The sequence below is a fragment of the Pristiophorus japonicus genome, chromosome 5 (assembly GCF_044704955.1).
Source record: "Pristiophorus japonicus isolate sPriJap1 chromosome 5, sPriJap1.hap1, whole genome shotgun sequence".
Lineage (NCBI taxonomy): Eukaryota > Metazoa > Chordata > Chondrichthyes > Pristiophoridae > Pristiophorus > Pristiophorus japonicus.
Genome location: NC_091981.1, coordinates 82,025,215 through 82,043,263, shown reverse-complemented (window position 1 = coordinate 82,043,263; position 18,049 = coordinate 82,025,215). Strand labels below are relative to the sequence as shown.

Here is an 18,049-nt window from a genome sequence, read left to right as displayed (position 1 = left end):
CCAAAGTGCATAACCTCTCACTTTCCACCATTATAATCCATCTGCCAAATTTTTGCTCACTCACTTAGCCTGTCTGTCCTTTTGCAGGTGTTTTGTGTCCTCCTCACACATTGCTTTCCCCTCCCCCCCCCCCCCCCCCCCCCCATCTTTGTATCGTCAGCAAACTTGGCTACGTTACACTCGGTCCCTTCTTCCAAGTCATTAATATAGATTGTAAACAGTTGGGGTCCCAGCACTGACCCCTGCGGCACCCCACTAGTTACTGATTGCCAACCCGAAAATGAACCATTTATCCCAACTCTGTTTTCTGTTAGCCAATTCTCTATCCATGCCAATATATTACCCCCAACCCCGTGAACTTTTATCTTGTGCAGTAACCTTTTATGTGGCACCTTGTCAAATGCCTTCTGGAAGTCCAAATACACCACATCCACTGGGTTCCCTTTATCCACCCTGCTCGTTACATAGCAAATTTGTCGAACATGACTTCCCTTTCATAAATCCATGCTGACTCTGCCTGACTGAATTATATTTTTCCAAATGTCCTGCTACTGCTTCTTTAATAATGGACTCCCAACATCTTCCCAACCACAGATGTTCGGCTAACTGGTCTATAGTTTCCTGCTTTTTGTCTGCCTCCAATTTTAAATAGGGGCGTTACATTTGCAGTTTTCCAATCTGCTGTGACTTCCTCAGAATCCAGGGAATTTTGGTAAATTACAACCAATGCATCCACTACTTCTCTTAAGACCTTAGGATGCAAGCCATCAGGTCAAGGGGATTTATCTGCCTTTAGTCCCATTATCTTACTGAGTACCACCTCCTTAGTGATTGTGTTAAGTTCCTCCTCCTCTATAGCCCTTTGACTATCACTTGGGATATTTTTAATGTCCTCTACCGTAAAGACTGACACACAATATTTGTTCAGAGTTTCTGCCATCTCCATATTCCCCATTACTAATTCCCCGGTCTCGTCCTCTAAGGGACCAACATTTACTTTAGCTACCCATGGCAGCTGGGGAATTTAAATTCAGTTAATAAATAAATCTGGAATTAAAAAGTATCAAGAATGGTGACTATGGGCTCAAAATTGGCCAGGAGTTGCTCCGTTTTATTTTTTGGAGCAACTTGCTTTTTCTGGAGTATTTTAAAAATCCACATTTTGCACATTTAATTTGCGGCAGTGTGAGTGAGTTAGTTAGGATTTTTTTAGTTTCGTTTTTTTTTCCAAAAGGGGTTGTTACCAGCCACCTACGCCCGTTTTGACCATTTAGGCCACTTTGGCCAGCTGATAGTTACTCCAAACTAACTTAGGCCAGCGTATGTGGTCACTTGTGGCCGCTTGTGAAAATCCTTACGGAGAGTTAAGAAATCAGTGCAGGTAGGTATATCGGAGGCCAACAGAACTTAATGATTTGACTAAAGAATGTGAATAGGATCAAACAGCTATACAGGACATCATATGACAAACTTCACAAAGTTAATTTACTATACAACAGAAGCATTCATGGAAGCTTAAACTACAAAAATAAAAGTAGTAAAAGATAGTTGAATTAAATTGCCCTAATCTCTCAACTAATTTAAACAACTATTTGTTTGCAATGATAATACTGCGCCAAAATTGAGCCATATTATCTAAAAGTCTACTTCAATAAATAAGAAATTCTCTGTGTTCCTCCGTCACTTATGTTCTTCTTTTACAATAGCACCAGGTAGGTAGACTTGACAGATGGTCACCACTATTCGCAAGAGACAAAACATATTTACATAATTCTTTCAAAAAATAGAAGTAAGTCAGTCCTATCCTACCTTCATCTTCAGCCCGGGAAGGCAGCGGGCTGGCCTCTGCAGTAGGTCACTCGGCCTGGGATAGGGGCAGGACGCACCAGCAGCTGGTATTATGATGATGATGATGATGAGGGTCCCACGCTGTAACATGCTCACTGAGAGGCTGGGGGCAGGAGCTACCGCACATGCACACACACTCCAACGCGCATATGCAGACGTCCCGGCACTGTTTTCAGCGCGGGATGCTGACTCTGCCCCCGACCCGACTGGTCACGCTGCGCGAAGACCCAGGAGAGGCCGGACAGCGTCCAAAGTGGGAACCGATTTTTAATTTTTTTTTGGTAACACTTTTCAATGCAGAAAAGGCACGCATCTCCGGTGAGTGCTCCGAAAAACGGGGTTGGCCAATTTTGAGCCCGATGTAACTACCAGGTTGTCTTTTTAAAAAAAAACATCTGGTTCACTAATGTTCTTTAGGGAAGGAAATCTACCGTCCTTGCCCGGTCTTACCGATATGTGACTCCAGACCCACAGCAATGAGGTTGACTTAACTGCCCTCTGCAGTGCCTCGAAAGCCACTCATGTCAGGGCAATTCGGGATGGGCAATAATTGCTGGCCTTGCCAGCGACACCCACATCCCATAGAATCAAAGAAATTTACAACATGGAAGGAGGCCATTTCGGTCCATCGTGTCCGCTATCTAGCCTAATCCCACTTTTCAGCTCTTGGTCCGCAGCCCTGTAGGTTACGGCATTTCAGGTGCACATCCAAACATTTTTTAAATGTGGTGAGGGTTTCTGCCTCTACCACACTTTCAGGCAGTGAGTTCCAGACCCCCACCACCCTCTGGGTGAAGAAATTTCCCATCAAATCCCCTCCTAAACCTTCTACCAATGAATTTAAATCTATGCCCCTTGTTTGTTGACCCCTCTGCTAAGGGAAATAAGGTCTCCCCTCAGCCTCCTCTGTTCCACAGAAAACAACCCCAGCCTATCCAATCTTTCCTCATAGCTAAAATTCTCCAGTCCAAGCAACATCCTTGTAAATCTCCTCTGCACCCTCTAGTGCAATTACATCTTTCCTGTAATGTGGTGACCAGAACTGCACACAGTACTCTAGCTGTGGCCTAACTAGTGTTTTATACAGTTCAAGCATAACCTCCCTGCTCTTGTATTCTATGCTAGTCTAATAAAGTCAAGTATCCTGTGGACATGCACGCCAAGGTTCCTTTGTTCCTCTACACTTTTCAGTGTCCTACCATTTAATGTGTATTCCCTTGCCTTGTTAGCCCTCCCCAAATGCATTACTTCACACTTCTCTGGATTGAATTCCATTTGACATTGTTCTGCCTACCTGTCCAGTTGATTGATATCTTCCTGCAGTCTACAGCTTTCTTATTCATTATCAACCATACAGCCTATTTTAGTATGCTCTATAAATGTCTTAATCATAACTGCTACATTCAAGTCTAAATCATTGATATATACCACAAAAAGCAAGGGACCTAGTACTGAGCCCTGTAGAACCCCATTGGAAACATCTTTCCAGTCACAAACACCCATCAACCATTACCCTTTGCTTGTTGTCTCTGAGCCAGTTTTTGAATCCAACTTGCCACTTTGCTCTGTATCCCTTGGGCTTTTACTTTCGTGACCAGTCTGCCATGTGGGACCTTTTCAGAAGCCTTGCTAAAATCCATATACACTACATCAAACGCACTACCCTCATCAACCCTCCTTGTTACCGCCCATGAATGGATTAAAAATAAACAAGTAGTGTGTGAACCCTGTTCCCACACTGGACAGCTCTCCTAGCTATACCTCCTAGAAACATAGAATATAGGTGCAGGAGTAGGCCATTCGGCCTTTCGAGCCTGCACCACCATTCAATAAGATCATAGCTGATCCTTCACCTTAGTAGCCCTTTCCTTCAACAGGACCTTCAGTGCTGCCATTGAGCCCTCTGCCTCCGTCCCTGAGCCATCCTAAGAAATACCGTTGTCCTGCACCTTCAATTTCTCTGTCAGCCAGTACAGTCCAGGCCTTCAGTGGAAGTGGCTAAACCACTGGTCTCAATTTTATCACCTTCAAGCACCTTTCAGTCATGGTAATCAGCAATTAACCCCAAGATTGCAGGTTAAATACAGACTTTTAAACAGGCTCGCTTTGTTATTACACCAGCGACTTACTGCCTGTTTTCACCCTTTCCTCAGAAATAACCTCCGCTAACTTTACAAGGGTAGTAGATTTAAAATGAAGTTACATAGATAAACCGAGCAATTATAGGCCAATTAGTTTAACCTCGGTGGTGGGAAAATTACTGGAATCAATTCTGAGGGACAGTATAAACTTTCATTTAGAAAGACACAGATTAATCAAGGTCAGTCAGCATGGATATTTTAAGGCAAGGTCGTGCCTGACTAACTTGATTGAGTTCTTTGAGGAGGGTCGATGAGGGTAGTGTGTTTGATGTAGTTTACATGGATTTTAGCAAGACTTTTGACAAGTTCCCATGTGGTATGCTGATCAAAAAAGTAAAAGCTCATGAGATCCAAGGGAGAGTGGCAAACTGAATTCAAAATTGACTCGCAGGAAGCAGAGAGTTGAGAACTTTTGTGACTTTTTGTAGTATAATAATGATTGAGACTTCAATGTAAATGGTAAAGAAATTTGCAGATTATACAAAAATTGGCTGTGTGGTTGACCGTGAGGAGGAAAGTTCAGTTGGGCAGAAAAGTGACAAATGGAATTCAATCTGGAAAAATGTGAGGTAATGTATTTCGGGAGGGGCAACAAGGCAAGGGGAATACACAATAAATGGAAGGATACTGAGAGGTGTGGAGGAACAGAGGAACCTTGGAGTATATGTCCACAGATCCTTAAAGGTAACAGGACAGGCCGATAAGGTAGATAAAAAGGCATTCGGAATGCTTGCCTTTATTAGCCGAGGCATGAATACAAGAGCAGGGAAGTTATGTTAGAACTGTATACAACACTAGTTTGGCCACAGCTTGAGTACTGCGTGCAGTTCTGGTCACCACATTACAGGAAGGGTGATTGTACTAGAAAGTGTGCAGAGGAGATTTACGAGGATGTTACCAGGACTGGAAAAATGTAGCTATGAGAAAAGGTTGGATAGTCTGGGGTTGTTTTCCTTGGAACAGAGGCGGCTGAGGGGAGATTTAATTGAGGTGTTTAAAATTAAGAGGGGCCTAGATAGTGTGGATACGAAGGACCTATTTCCTTTAGTAGAGGGGTCAATAACCAGGGGGCATAGATTTAAAGTAGTTGGTGGAAGGGCTAGAGAGGAGATGAGGAAACATTTCTTCACCGAGAGGGTGATGGGAGTCTGGGACTCATTGCCTGAAAGGGTGGTAGAGACAACAACCATCATCGCATTTAAAAGATACTTGGATGTGCACTTAAAGAGCCATAACCTACAGGGCTGCAGACCTAGTGCTGGAAGGTGCGATTAGGCTAGGTAAGTCTTTTCGACTGGCACACACACAGGGCCGAATGGCCTCCTTCTGTGTCGTAATTTTCTATGATTCTATATAATGGTTATGTGCATAATTTTCTACATTCTGCTTAGGAAATTGGAGTTGGTGCTTTACCTGTACGTATGAAATCTTGATTGAATTAATTTGTAATCTGGGTCACATCAAGTGAGTATGTCGTGCAGGCCTTGTGCAAGTGGGATTAGGCTGGTTTATTTCTGGGCAAAATTCCATTTTATATAGAAAAGTTTTCCATTAATGTGGATTGGTAGAGTTTGTTTGAAATATTCTTCTGCAGGAAAATAGACTTGTGGCAGTTTTATCTAGGATATTTACTTTGTGATAACCTGTGCTTGGATAAGGGCTTGATTGTTGACTCTAGTTATTAAAGCTGCACAGGGAGCTGTACTTCAGAAGCTATTCAAGGACTATTGACTTAATTATGTGTTTAAATGCGGATTAAGAATATGTGGATTTTCTTTTTCAAATGAGCTACTGTGCATTGGTCTGTGTTTTATATTTCACAGTATTTTCAGTAAGTCACAGATTGTTATAATAATGAGGCTGTTAAAATGTCCAATTTAATTTTTTTTAAATCCCATTCTTGACTTGTACATTCAGTTGACAAATACAAGCCTGCAATCCACAATAATTTTAGTAGATGAAATTCAAATTTTGGTCAATTATTGCATAAATGCAAATCTTTGGGAATCAAATGCTCTTCAACCTTAGTGCTATCTATATTTATTATATTTGTCAGTTACCATTTTGCTAAATTGCTATCCTGATTCTCAGCAGTGAATGTAGCACTCATTGTACATTAGTGGCAATATTAAACAAGGTAAATCGCTGTTTCACCTGGAAGGAATATTTGGTGCCTTGGATTGTGGGAAGGGAGGAGGTAAAAGGGCAAGTATTGCATCTCCTGCACTTGCATGGTAAGGTGCCAGGGGAGGGGGTGCTGGGGTGACTGTGGAATGGACCAGGGTGTCGCAGAGGGAGTGGTCCCTTCGGAATGCTGAGAGGGGAGCATTCACGCTGGAGGTGGCAGAAATGGCGGAGGATGATCCATTGAACGTGGAGACTGGTGGGGTGAAAGGTGAGGACAAGGGGAACCCTGTCGTGGTTCTGAGAGGGAAGGGAAGGGATGAGAGCAGAGGTACGGGAAATAGAACGGACACGGTTGAGGGCCATGTTAACCACAGCGGAAGGGAATCCTCAGTTAAGGAAAAAGGAAGACATGTCAGATGCATGTGCGAAAGGTGGCGTCGTCAGAGCAGATGCGACGGAGACGGAGAAACTGGGATAATGGAATCGGCTGGGAGGAAGTGTAATCCAGGTAGCTGTGGGAGTCAGTAGGCTTATAGTGAATGTTTGTCAATCGTCTATCCGCAGAAATGGAGACAGAGAAGTCGAGGAAGGGAAGAGTTGGAGGTGGACCATGTGAAGGTGAGGGAAGGGTGGAAATTGGATGCAAAGTGAATGAAATTTTCTAGTTCGGGGCGAGAGCATGAAACGGCACCGATACAGTCATCAAAGTACCAGAAAAAGAGTTGAGGGAGGGAACCCGAGTAGGACTGGAACAAAGAATGTTCCACATATCCCACGAAAAGGCAGCCATGGCTAGGACCCATGCAGGTTGCCATAGCAACACCTTTAATTTGGAAAAAGTGAGTGGAGTTAAAGGAGAAGTTGTTCAATGTGAGAACAAGTTAAACCAGGCAGAGGAGGAGGATGGTGGTGGTGGATGGGGACTGGTTGGGCCTCTGCTCGAGGAAGAAGCAGAGTGCCCTCAGGCCATCCTGGTGGGGGACGAAAGTGTAGAGGGATTGGACATCCATGGTGAAAAGGAGACGTTTGGGGCCGGGAAACTGTTAGTGATGGAGGGCATCGGAAGAGTCACGGATGTAGGTGGGAAGAGAGTGGACAAGGGGAGAAAAAAATAGAGTCGAGATAAGAAGAAATAAGTTCTTTGGGGCAAGAACAGGCTGAAACGATGGGTCTACCAGGGCAGTCCTGTTTGTGGATCTTGGGAGGAGGTAGAAGCGAGCTGTGTGGGGTTGGGGAACTGAGGTTGGTGACTGTGGAGGGAAGATCTCCAGAGGAGATGAGGTCAGTGACTTTCTGGGAAATTATGGCTTAAGAGCACAAGAAATAGGAGCAGGAGTAGGCCATTTGGCTCCTCGAGCCTGCTACTCCATTTAATAAGATCATGGCTGATCTGATCATGGACTCAGCTCCACTTCCCTGTCCACATCCCATAACCCTTTATTCCCTTATCACTTAAAAATCTGAGAAGTTCTAGTCTTAGAATTTAATAAGACAAGTGCGAAGTGATTCATTTTGGTAGGAGGAAATAAGGAGAAACAATATAAACTAAATGGTACAATTTTAATGGGGGTGCAGGAACACACAAACTTGGAGGTATACAAGCACATGTATTTGAAGGTGGCAGAACAACTTGAGAAAACTGTTAAAGGCATACGGATCCTTGGCTTTATAAACAGAGGCATAGAGTACAAAAAAAAGGAAGTTATGCTTAATCATTATAAATCAGTGTTTAGGCCTCAGCTGGAGTATTGTGGCCAATTCTGGCCACCACACTTTAGGAAGGTTGTTAAGGCATTGGAGAGGATGCAGAGGAGATTTACTAGAATGGTACCAGGGATGAAAGACTTCAGTTATGCCGAGAGACTAGAGAAACTGAGGTGGTTGTTCTTGGAGCAGAGAATATTAAGGGGAGATTTGATAGATGTTCAAAATCATGAATGGTTTTGACAGAGTAAATGAGGAGAAACTGTTTCCAGTGGCAGAAGGATCAGTAACCAGTGGATACAGATTTAAGGTGGGGTGACCATAAGTCCCCATTTTCCAGGGACAGTCTGCAGATTAGGGACTGTGTCCTTGGGCAAAGAATGTCCCTAGAGGAGTCCCTGGTTCAGGAAACTCGTCCGAGTTCAAATTAGGGGCCACGTAACCCTGAGCTGCTCAGCGGTTGGACAATAAAGGGCTGTGCGGCAGAACAGGTTCTAATTGGTGGGAAAAATGTCATTTTCCTGTTTTCAACCAGTAGAAAGGGTGGATTCATTGAGGGACTTTAATTTATGAAGTGATCTTGCTTGGTGGCCGCAGCGTGCATGCTCTCCTCAACCCCCCTCCCCTGGATAGTCATGTGAAATTTGGTTGAAGAGAAATCGGCCCTGGAGGCAAACGAATAACTGGAGCTGCTGTTAACCGGTCTAGTGAGCGGCGGCTGCAGCCAGGACCGTGGATGTTCCGGGAGCTGGATCAGGATGTGCTCCATGGCCTCAGATGGTGTGGGTGAGTGTCGGGCTGTGAGGAGAGGGAGGAACCGGTGATTGCAGCAGGCAGATGCTGTAAATAGCAGGTGCATTTTGCAGACAGAAAATTCTGCCGTTGCTTTTTGCAGATTCAGTTTATATCAAAATAATGCAAATTTTTGCCTCGCTACGCTGCGCAAACTACATTTTCCATCCGGGTCTCTTTGCTGTGCTCCCACCATGTTTGTCCCTGGATTCAGTTTAGAAAATATGGTCACCCTACTTTAAGGTAATTGCCAAAAGAGCCAGAGGCATCACGAGGAAAACATTTTTTACACAGCGAGTTGTTATGGTCTGGAATGCACTGCCTGAAAGAGTGGCGGAAGCAGATTCAATAATAATTTTCAACGGACAAAGACTAATTGGATAGTTCTTTTAAAGAACTGACACAGGCACGATGAACAAATGATCCCCACCTGTGCTGTAAGAGTTTGCTTCTTGAAACTGCAGTTTCTGTGGAATCTCATGAATATCAAGGTGTGTTATTCAAGCTTAGTTTTGAAGAGCTTAGAAGCAGAAATTGCATTGCTAGCCACAAAGTCTGTTCTCACTCGGTGTCTTGGCTCACACTTGAGTCATCATCATAGGCAGTCCCATGAAATCGAGGAAGACATGCTTCCACTCTGAGTTCTCAGGTGACTGTACAGTCCAATACAGGAATTAGTCTCTGTAAAACACAGTAGTTTAAGGAAAAGGTGGGTGGGGAGTCTGGTTTGCCGCACGCACCTTCCACTGCCTGCGCTTAGTTTCTGCATGCTCTAGTCTTCAACAAACCAGGTGTGTGCACCCAGATGCTGTTCCTCCACTTAGGGCGGTCTTGGGCCAGGGATTCCCAGGTGTCGATGGGATGTTGCACTTTATCATGGAGGCTTTGAGGGTGTCCTTGAAATGTTTCCTCTGCTCACCTGGAACTCGCTTGCCGTGTAGGTCAATTGAGTGAGTAAGTGGAAGGCAATTGCATCTTTGATAATTCCCCCAGCAAGGAGTCTTCAGGAAAGATGGGAGAAAAGAAAATTGACAGCAGATGAGAGGGAATAAAGGGCCCAATTTTGGCCATGATTTGCTCCATTTATTTTTTGGAGTAAGTTGGTTTTTCTGGCATATGTCTAAAAAATGCCATTTTCCCCAATAAACTTGCTCCAGAGTAACTCAGTTAGGTACGATTAATTTTAGTTTTGTTTTTTGTTCAAAAGGGGGCGTTCCCAGCCACTTATGCCAGTTTTGGCCATTTATGCCACTGGTCAGCTATAACTTACTCCAAATCGACTTGGGTCAGCGTATGTAGCCAGCTCTGAAAAGCATTGCGGGCAGTTAAGAATTCGGCGCAGGTTAGTACATTTAAAGCACCAAGACTTACAAAGCACTAAACAAAGCACAAAAATAAGCATTCGATAACAAACAAAAAATACAAGCAAGCTAAGAGGACCTGCATCAAGACTTACAAAGTACTAAACAAAGGCCAAAAAGTAATAAGCAATTAATTAACAAATAAAAAATAGAAGGAAGCTGAGGACCTGCACCAAGACTAACAAAGCACTAAAGAAACCACAAAAAATAATAAGCAATCAATCAATAACAAATAAATATAAGTCCTACCTTTATGCCAGAAACAAATTTTTTTTAAAGTTTCCCCCCCCCCCCCATCAAAATACTTTCTCCCCCCCCATCAAAACTCTCCTCGCCCCCCCCCCTCCCCACTCCCCCCTCCCCCCTCACCCCTCAATCAAAACTCCTCACTAAACAAAGCACAACCATCAATAAATAAAAAATAAAACTCAGGTCCTACCTCGGCCCGGGAAGTCAGCTGGCCGGCCGGTGCAGGAGGCCACTCGGCCGGGGATAGGGGCTGCAAGCATCGGTTCCTGCTCACAGCCTACAGGACACGTTGGGAGGGCGAGGAGCATGCGCGCAGACTGCACTGCGCATGCGCGCAACTGCCAGTAGTGTTTTCTGCGCTGGGCTGTTGCTCCACCCCCCACTGCACTATGTACGCCACGCTGGGACACCGGAGACTCGGCAGAGGGGGCAGGATAGGACCACTTTTTTTCGCCACCGTTTCCATTGTGCAAAGTCAGCACATTTAGGGTAAGTGCGCCAAAAAAAGGGGTTGGGGAAAATTGGGTCCAAAGACTGTAAAATAGTTATTTTTCCATGTTTTTTCTCTTCAGGTGCATTTATCCCTGGAGTTCCTGTGCAACCTGTAGTCTTGCGTTATCCCAACAAAATGGTAAGTGTGATTTTTCAAAATCAATGAAAATCTGAAATTTTAATCCACATTATATCCGTTATTATTGCATTTTTATTAATTGCCTAGTTAAACTGTTTATAACCATTTTCAATCGTATTTGCTTTAATAACTGAAAACTGGTCTGTCCTAGTACTTTTCAGATTTCCAGAAAAAAAATTTTCTTGATTCTAAAACCTCTATGGACTGTAGGAGTATAGCCTAGCTTCATAGTCTTTGAGAAACCAGCTGTGTGCAGCACACAAAATTTGTCATAACATTGCAAAATAGATAGTGACGAACATGTTTTCTTCTGTGTCCTATAAAGTGCCAGAAACTCTGCCATTTTGTTTCCCCCCAGCTATGGGTTCTTTGTTAATTGTATTAGTCCTCTGATTTCCAAAGGTTTGGGATAAAGTCTGCAGCCTTTCTACAGAGGCAGGATAGAACAGACAGAAGGTGAAACATTAACTAATTAACTCATTCAGTTTGCCTGGGTTTTTGTATTTTCTTTTTCACGTTTCCAAGTTAGGTTCTATGGTAACACCAACAGCCAATAGTCCCTCAGTGGCAAAGTACTAAATAAATCGGCCAAAAACAAAGCACCAGCATACGAGGGGAAAGGCACAAATAGAAATTTTGCTTTGGCTGTGGTCAGGTAGTAGATCCTTCAAAACTGACCCATGCATCAAAATAAGTGTCTTCATAGATAGGAAAGCAGCATCTGCCAAGGCTTTAAATACTGTGCAAAATAAATCCGTTCAGTCACATAGAAACATAGAAAATAGGTGCAGGATTAGGCCATTCGACCCTTCCAACCTGCACCACCATTGAATAAGATCATGGCTGATCATTCACCTCAGTACCCCTTTCCTGCCTTCTCGCCATACCTCTTGATCCCTTTATCCGTAAGGGCCATATCTAACTCCCTCTTGAATATAGCCAACAAACTGGCATCAACAACTCTCTGCGGTAGAGAATTCCACAGGTTAACAACTCTCTGAGTGAAGAAATTTCTCCTCATTTCAGTCCCAAATGGCTCATCCCTTATCCTTAGACTGTGACCCCTGGTTCTGGACTTCCCCAACATCGGGAACATTCTTCCTGCATCGAACCTGTCCCGTCCCGTCAGAATTTTATATGTTTCTATGAGATCCCCTCTCATTCTTCTTAACTCCAGTGAATACAGGCCCAGTCGATCCAGTCTCTCCTCATATGTCAGTCCTGCCATCCCAGGAATCAGTCTGGTGAACCTTCGCTGCACTCCCTCAATAGCAAGAACGCCCTTCCTCAGATTAGGAGACCAAAAACTGAACACAATATTCCAGGTGAGGCCTCACCAAGGCCCTGTACAATTGCAGTAAGACCTCCCTGCTCCTATGCTCAAATCCCCTAGCTATGAAAGCCAACATGCCATTTGCTGCCTTCACTGCCTGCTGTACCTGCATGCCAATTTTCAATGACTGATGTACCATGACACCCAGGTCTCATTGCATCTCCCTTTTTCCTAATCTGCCGCCATTCAGATAATATTCTGCCTTTATGTTTTTGCCACCAAAGTGGATAACCTCACCTTTATCCACATTATACTGCATCTGCCATGCATTTGCCCACTCACCTAACCTGTCCAAGTCACCCTGCAGCCTCTTGGCATCCTCCTCACAGCTCACACCGCCACCCAGCTTAGTGTCATCTGCAAACTTGGAGATATTACACTCCATTTGTTCATCTAAATCATTGATATATACTGTAAAGAGCTGGGGTCCCAGCAGTAGCCCTGCGGCACCCAACTAGTCACTGCCTGCCATTCTGAAAAGGACTCGTTTATCCCGACTCTGCTTCCTGTCTGCCAACCAGTTCTCGATCCACGTCAATACATTACTCCCAATACCATGTGCTTGAATTTTGCACACTAATCTCTTGTGTAGGACCTTGTCAAAAGCCTTTTGAAAGACCAAATACACCACATCCACTGGTTCTCCCTTGTCCACTCTACTAGTTATATCTGTAAAAAAAATTCTGGAAGATTTATCAAGCATGATTTCCCTTTCATTAATCCATGCTGACTTGGACCAATCCTATCACTGCTTTCCAAATGCGCTGCTATTTCATCTTTAATAATTGATTCCAACATTTTCCCTACTACTGCTGTCAGGCTATAACTGGTTTATAATTACCCATTTTCTCTCTCCCTCCTTTTTTAAAAATGGTGTTACATTAGCTACCCTCCAGTCCATAGGTGCTGATCCAGAGTAGATCGACTGTTCACCAATGATCACCAATGCATCCACTATTTCTAAGGCCACTTCCTTACGTACTCTGAGATGCAGGGCTATCAGGCCCTGGGGATTTATCGGCCTTCAATCCCATCAATTTCCCAAACACAAATTCCTGATTAATCAGATTTCCTTCAGTTCCTCCTTGCTAGACCCTCGGTCCCCTAGTATTTCCGGAAGGTTATTTGTGTCTTCCTTCGTGAAGACAGAACCAAAGTATTTGTTCAATTGATCTGCCATCTCTTTGTACCCCATTATAAATTCACTTGATTCTGACTGCAAGGGATCTACATTTGTCTTCACTAATCTTTTTCTCTTCACATATCTATAGAAGCTTTTGCAGTCAATTTTTATGTTCCCAGCAAGCTTCCTCTCATACTCTATTTTCTTCCTCCTCCTAATTAAACCATTTCTCCTCCTCTGCTGAATTATAAATTTCTCCCAGTCCTCAGCTTTGCTGCTTTTTCTGGCCAATTTATATGCCTCTTCCTTGGATTTAACACTATCCCTAATTTCCCTTGTTAGCCACGGTTGAGCCGCTTCCCCGTTTTATTTTTATCCAGACAGGGATGTACAATTGTTGAAGTTCATCCATGTGATCTTTAAATATTTGCCATTGCCTATCCATCCTTTAAGTATCATTTGCCAGTCTATTCTAGCCAATTCACTTCTCATACCATGGAAGTTAGCTTTCCTTCAGTTCAGGACCCTAGTCTCTGAATTAACTGTGTCACTCCCCATCTTAATAAAGAATTCTACCATATTATGGTCACTCTTCCCCAAGGGACCTCGCACAACAAGATTGCTAATTAGTCCTTTCTCATTACACATCACCCAGTCTAGGATGGCCAGCCCTCTAGTTGGTTTCTCGACATATTGGTCTAGAAAACCATCTCTAATACACTCCAGGAAATCCTCCTCCACCGTATTGCTACCAGTTTGGTTAGCCCAATCTATATGTTATTAAAGTCACCCATGATAACTGCTGTACCATTATTGCATGCATCCCTAATTTCTTGTTTGATGCTGTCCCCAACCTCACTACTACTGTTTGGTGGTCTGTACGCAACTCCCACTAGCGTTTTCTGTCCTTTGGTATTCCGCAGCTCTACCCATATAGATTCCACATCATCCAAGCTAATGTCCTTCCTTACTACTGTGTTAATTTCCTCTTTAACCAGCAGCGCTACCCCACCTCCTTTTCCTTTCTGTCGATCCTTCCTGAATGTTGAATACTCCTGAATGTTGAGTTCCCAGCCTTGGTCACCCTGGAGCCATGTCTCCGTAATCCCAATTATTATCATATTCGTTAATAGCTGCCTGTGAAGTTAATTCATCCACCTTTTTACGAATACTCCTTGCATTGAAGCATAGAGCCTTCAGGCTTGACTTTTTAAACACACTTTGTCCCTTTAGAATTTTGCTGTAATGTGGCCCTTTTTGATTTTTGCCTTGGGTTTCTCTGCCCTCCACTTTTACTTTTCTTCTTTCTATCTTTTGCTTCTGCCCTCATTTTACTTCCCTCTGTCTCCCTGCATAGGTTCCCATCCCCTTGCCATATTAGTTTAACCCCTCCCCAACAGCACTAGCAAACACTCCCCCTCGGACATTGGTTCCGGTCCTGCCCAGGTGCAGACCATCCGGTTTGTACTGGTTGCAATGTCCCAGGAATTTGAATCCCTTCCGCCTGCGCCACTCCTCAAGCCATTCACCTTAGCTATCCTGCAATTCCTACTCTGACTAGCACGTGGCTCTGGTAGCAATCCTGAGTTTTACTATCTTTTGAGGTCCTGCTTTTTAATTTAACTCCTAGCTCCCTAAATTCAGCTTGTAGGACCTCATCCTGTTTATTTACCTATATCGTTGGTACATATAAGCATTACAACAACTGGCAGTTCACCTTCCCCCTCCAAAATGTCCTGCAGCAGCTCCGAGACATCCTTGACCCTTGCACCAGGGAGGCAACATACCATCCTGGAGTCTCGATTGCACCCACAGAAATTCCTATCTATTCCCCTTACAATAGAATCCCCTACCACTATACTCTCCCACGCTTTTTCCTGCCCTCCTGTGCAGCAGAGCCACCCATGGTGCTATGAACTTGGCTGCTGCTGCCCTTCCCTGATGAGTCCTCTTTCCCCCCCCCCCCCAACAGCACCCAAGATGGTGAATCTCTTTTGGAGGGGGCTGACCGCAGGGGACCCCTGCACTACCTTCCACTGCTCTGCCTGATGGTCACCCATTCGCTATCTGCCTGTGTAACCTTTACCAGCGGTGTGACCAACTCACTAAACATGCTATGCATGACATTCTCAGCATCGTGGATGTTCCAGAGTGAATCCATGCGTAACTCCAGTACCGCAATGCGGTCTGTCAGGAGCTGCAGCTGGTTGCACTTCCTGCACATGCAGTCGTCAGTTTTTACACAAGATGCTTGTTGCCTAAACAAGATATTCAACTTCCCAAACTTTCTTCGGGTCCACGAATCAAACCTGTAAGGAACAGCTGCACTTATTCCCTGCAATATTCAGAACAAGATCGATAAGTCTAATTAGTCCAGCCAAACCCAGTCATGCTAACATTGTCAGCCAAAATAGAAAAAAATGATGGAAATAGAAAGAGTCATCAACACAATCAAGAGAGAAGAGATTTCTACTCTAGTTATTTGGTGGTTCACACACACTCGGATGGTTTCTGATTGGTTTAATTACTTGAAACAGGAGAAGTTCATGATAGTTATACTACTACAGATCATCCCTGCAGTATGCCCAGATGACTCGTTATTTGTCTCAGACCTAAAAGTTGCATGTTTCCATGTCGCCATACAAGAATGCCATTGGAGGTTTCTTGGCTTCAGTTTCAAAAGGCAAAGCTATTCGAGAACAAGTTACTCCCCTTTGGCCTCTTCTCAGTGCTAAGGATTTTTAACCGTGTAATTCCATAGTCGCAATAAACTGCAAGGTGCTGTAACTCCATGTTTATCTGTACCAGAGTTATTGGCTATTAATTATCAGTTATTTTCAAATTTTGATCTTGTATGCATAGTGCTTTGGGGCATCTTAAGACATGTGATTCTGGCTTATCTGTTTTTCTTTTTCTTTTATAGAATCATATTATTTTGCACCAGAAGATTATTCAACCCATCACACAGTCCTATTCCTTGTCCTTTCTCCATCCCCATTTAATTTTTTTTTAATTATCCGTTTCCCTTTTAAAAGCTGTGTTGGATTCTGCTTGCATCACTGTTTCTGGTGGAGGATTCCATGACCTAACAACATTCCGCATCTATAAAAAATAAAACTCCTAACCTTCCATTTCATTGTTTTGGTCATTGTAAATGTGAACTCTCTAGTTGTAAACTCGCTGATCAATGGAAATAGTTTTTCCTATTTATCTTGTCAAAACTCTTTATAATTCTCAGCATACAGTTCTATTGCAAAAAGATCACTTCCTAGATTAAATTGGACCAAGAAATTGGCTCACTGTTGTATACATCGCCACATCCACCCATCTATTCTTTAGCTCGTGAGTTTTTGTTGGACCTCAGCCTTCAGCCGTCTGTAGAGCTGCTTTGCTGCTCCCGAGTTGGGTTGCTACTTTAAGTTCAGAAATGCCTTGCGAATGCGGCTTATTAGCTCCTGATCACCTTGTTCCATTTCGTGGTATATTGCATATCCATTTGTACCCCATCTAGCCATAAAGAATCTCAAGTTCACTTTATAAGCACCTAAATCTTGTTACAATACTGTGCACTATACCAGCTAGAGTTTAATGTCAGGCAGTATCAAAGATTAAGAATTAATTTAAACTGATGAATAATGGCATGCATTAAATCAGGGGAGCTAAGCAGATTAAAATTTCTCTTTGATTTTTGCTTTTGAGCCTACTTAAAGTTACCCCTGCTGAGATTGAGTCTATATTATGTACATATCAGACCTTTCTAGTGCTCTGTGGTCATTTCAGATTATTCTTTTGCTGCAGCGTAGCTCCCTCTATTACTAAGAATTGGATTGTTATATTTTACATGCATAACTGCAGAAATTATGCAGTTCAGTTTTATTAAAGCCATCGATACTTCTGAGAACAACTAAGTGAATTTCTAGAGCAAAATTTATAACCGTATAAATAATTGCGATTTCTACTAGCCAAACCTTCTCTCAGTCCCCCTCCTGCTCGAGCCCATAACCTCTCCCCATCTCTCTATTTTTTCGCCCGTTCCCTGCCCTTGATGGATTTTTGTTGGATAATGGCATTAAAGGTTTTGGAACCAAGGTGGGTAAATGGAATTGAGATACAGATCAGCCATGATCTAATTGAATGGTGGAACAGGCTTCTGTTCCTTTGTAACATCTCTTGCTCTTTCCATTGCCTCCATGCTGTTGGACTGTTTATCTGACATCCAGTCTTGAATGATCTGGAATTTCGTCTAGCTAAACTTTGGGAAGACCTAAGCCATTGTCTACATGCCCGTCATAAGTTCTGTACCCTTGCCATTGACTACAATCTATCTGGTCACTGTCTCCAGCTAAAGCAAACTATTCACAATCTTGATGTCCTGTTCTGGACCTCAAGCTGAGCTTCCTAGCCCATATCCTCTTTGTCGCAAAGACGGCCTATTTGCACCTCTATAATCTCACCTGCCATCACTCCTATGTCAGCCAACCTGCCATTGAAACCCTCACTCGTGTTTTTGTCATCTCCGAACTCAGTAACTCCAATGCTGCCGCAGTTGGCCGACCAGCCTCCGCTTCCACAAACATCAGCGCATCTGAAACTCCACGGCCCCAATTTTATCACGTGCTGAGTTCTGCTCACCCCACATCCTTTCCACATGACCCACGTTGGCTCCCAGTTCTCCAGGCTTCAAATTTTTAATTTTTATCTTTGCATTTAAATCCCGCCATTGACTTGCCCCACCCTATC

At 43.6% G+C, this 18,049-nt stretch overlaps 1 protein-coding gene across 3 annotated transcripts in view; it reads left to right on the top strand.

Moving 5' to 3' along the window:
* LOC139264387 (lysophosphatidylcholine acyltransferase 1-like) overlaps positions 1-18,049 on the top strand; it is a 312,596-nt gene that overhangs the window by 194,644 nt on the left and 99,903 nt on the right. For all 3 annotated transcript variants that reach the window (XM_070880756.1, XM_070880758.1, XM_070880759.1), the window contains exon 6: positions 10,795-10,853. In XM_070880756.1, coding sequence (XP_070736857.1) covers positions 10,795-10,853 — 59 coding nt within the window. The remainder of the gene's footprint in view (positions 1-10,794; positions 10,854-18,049) is intronic.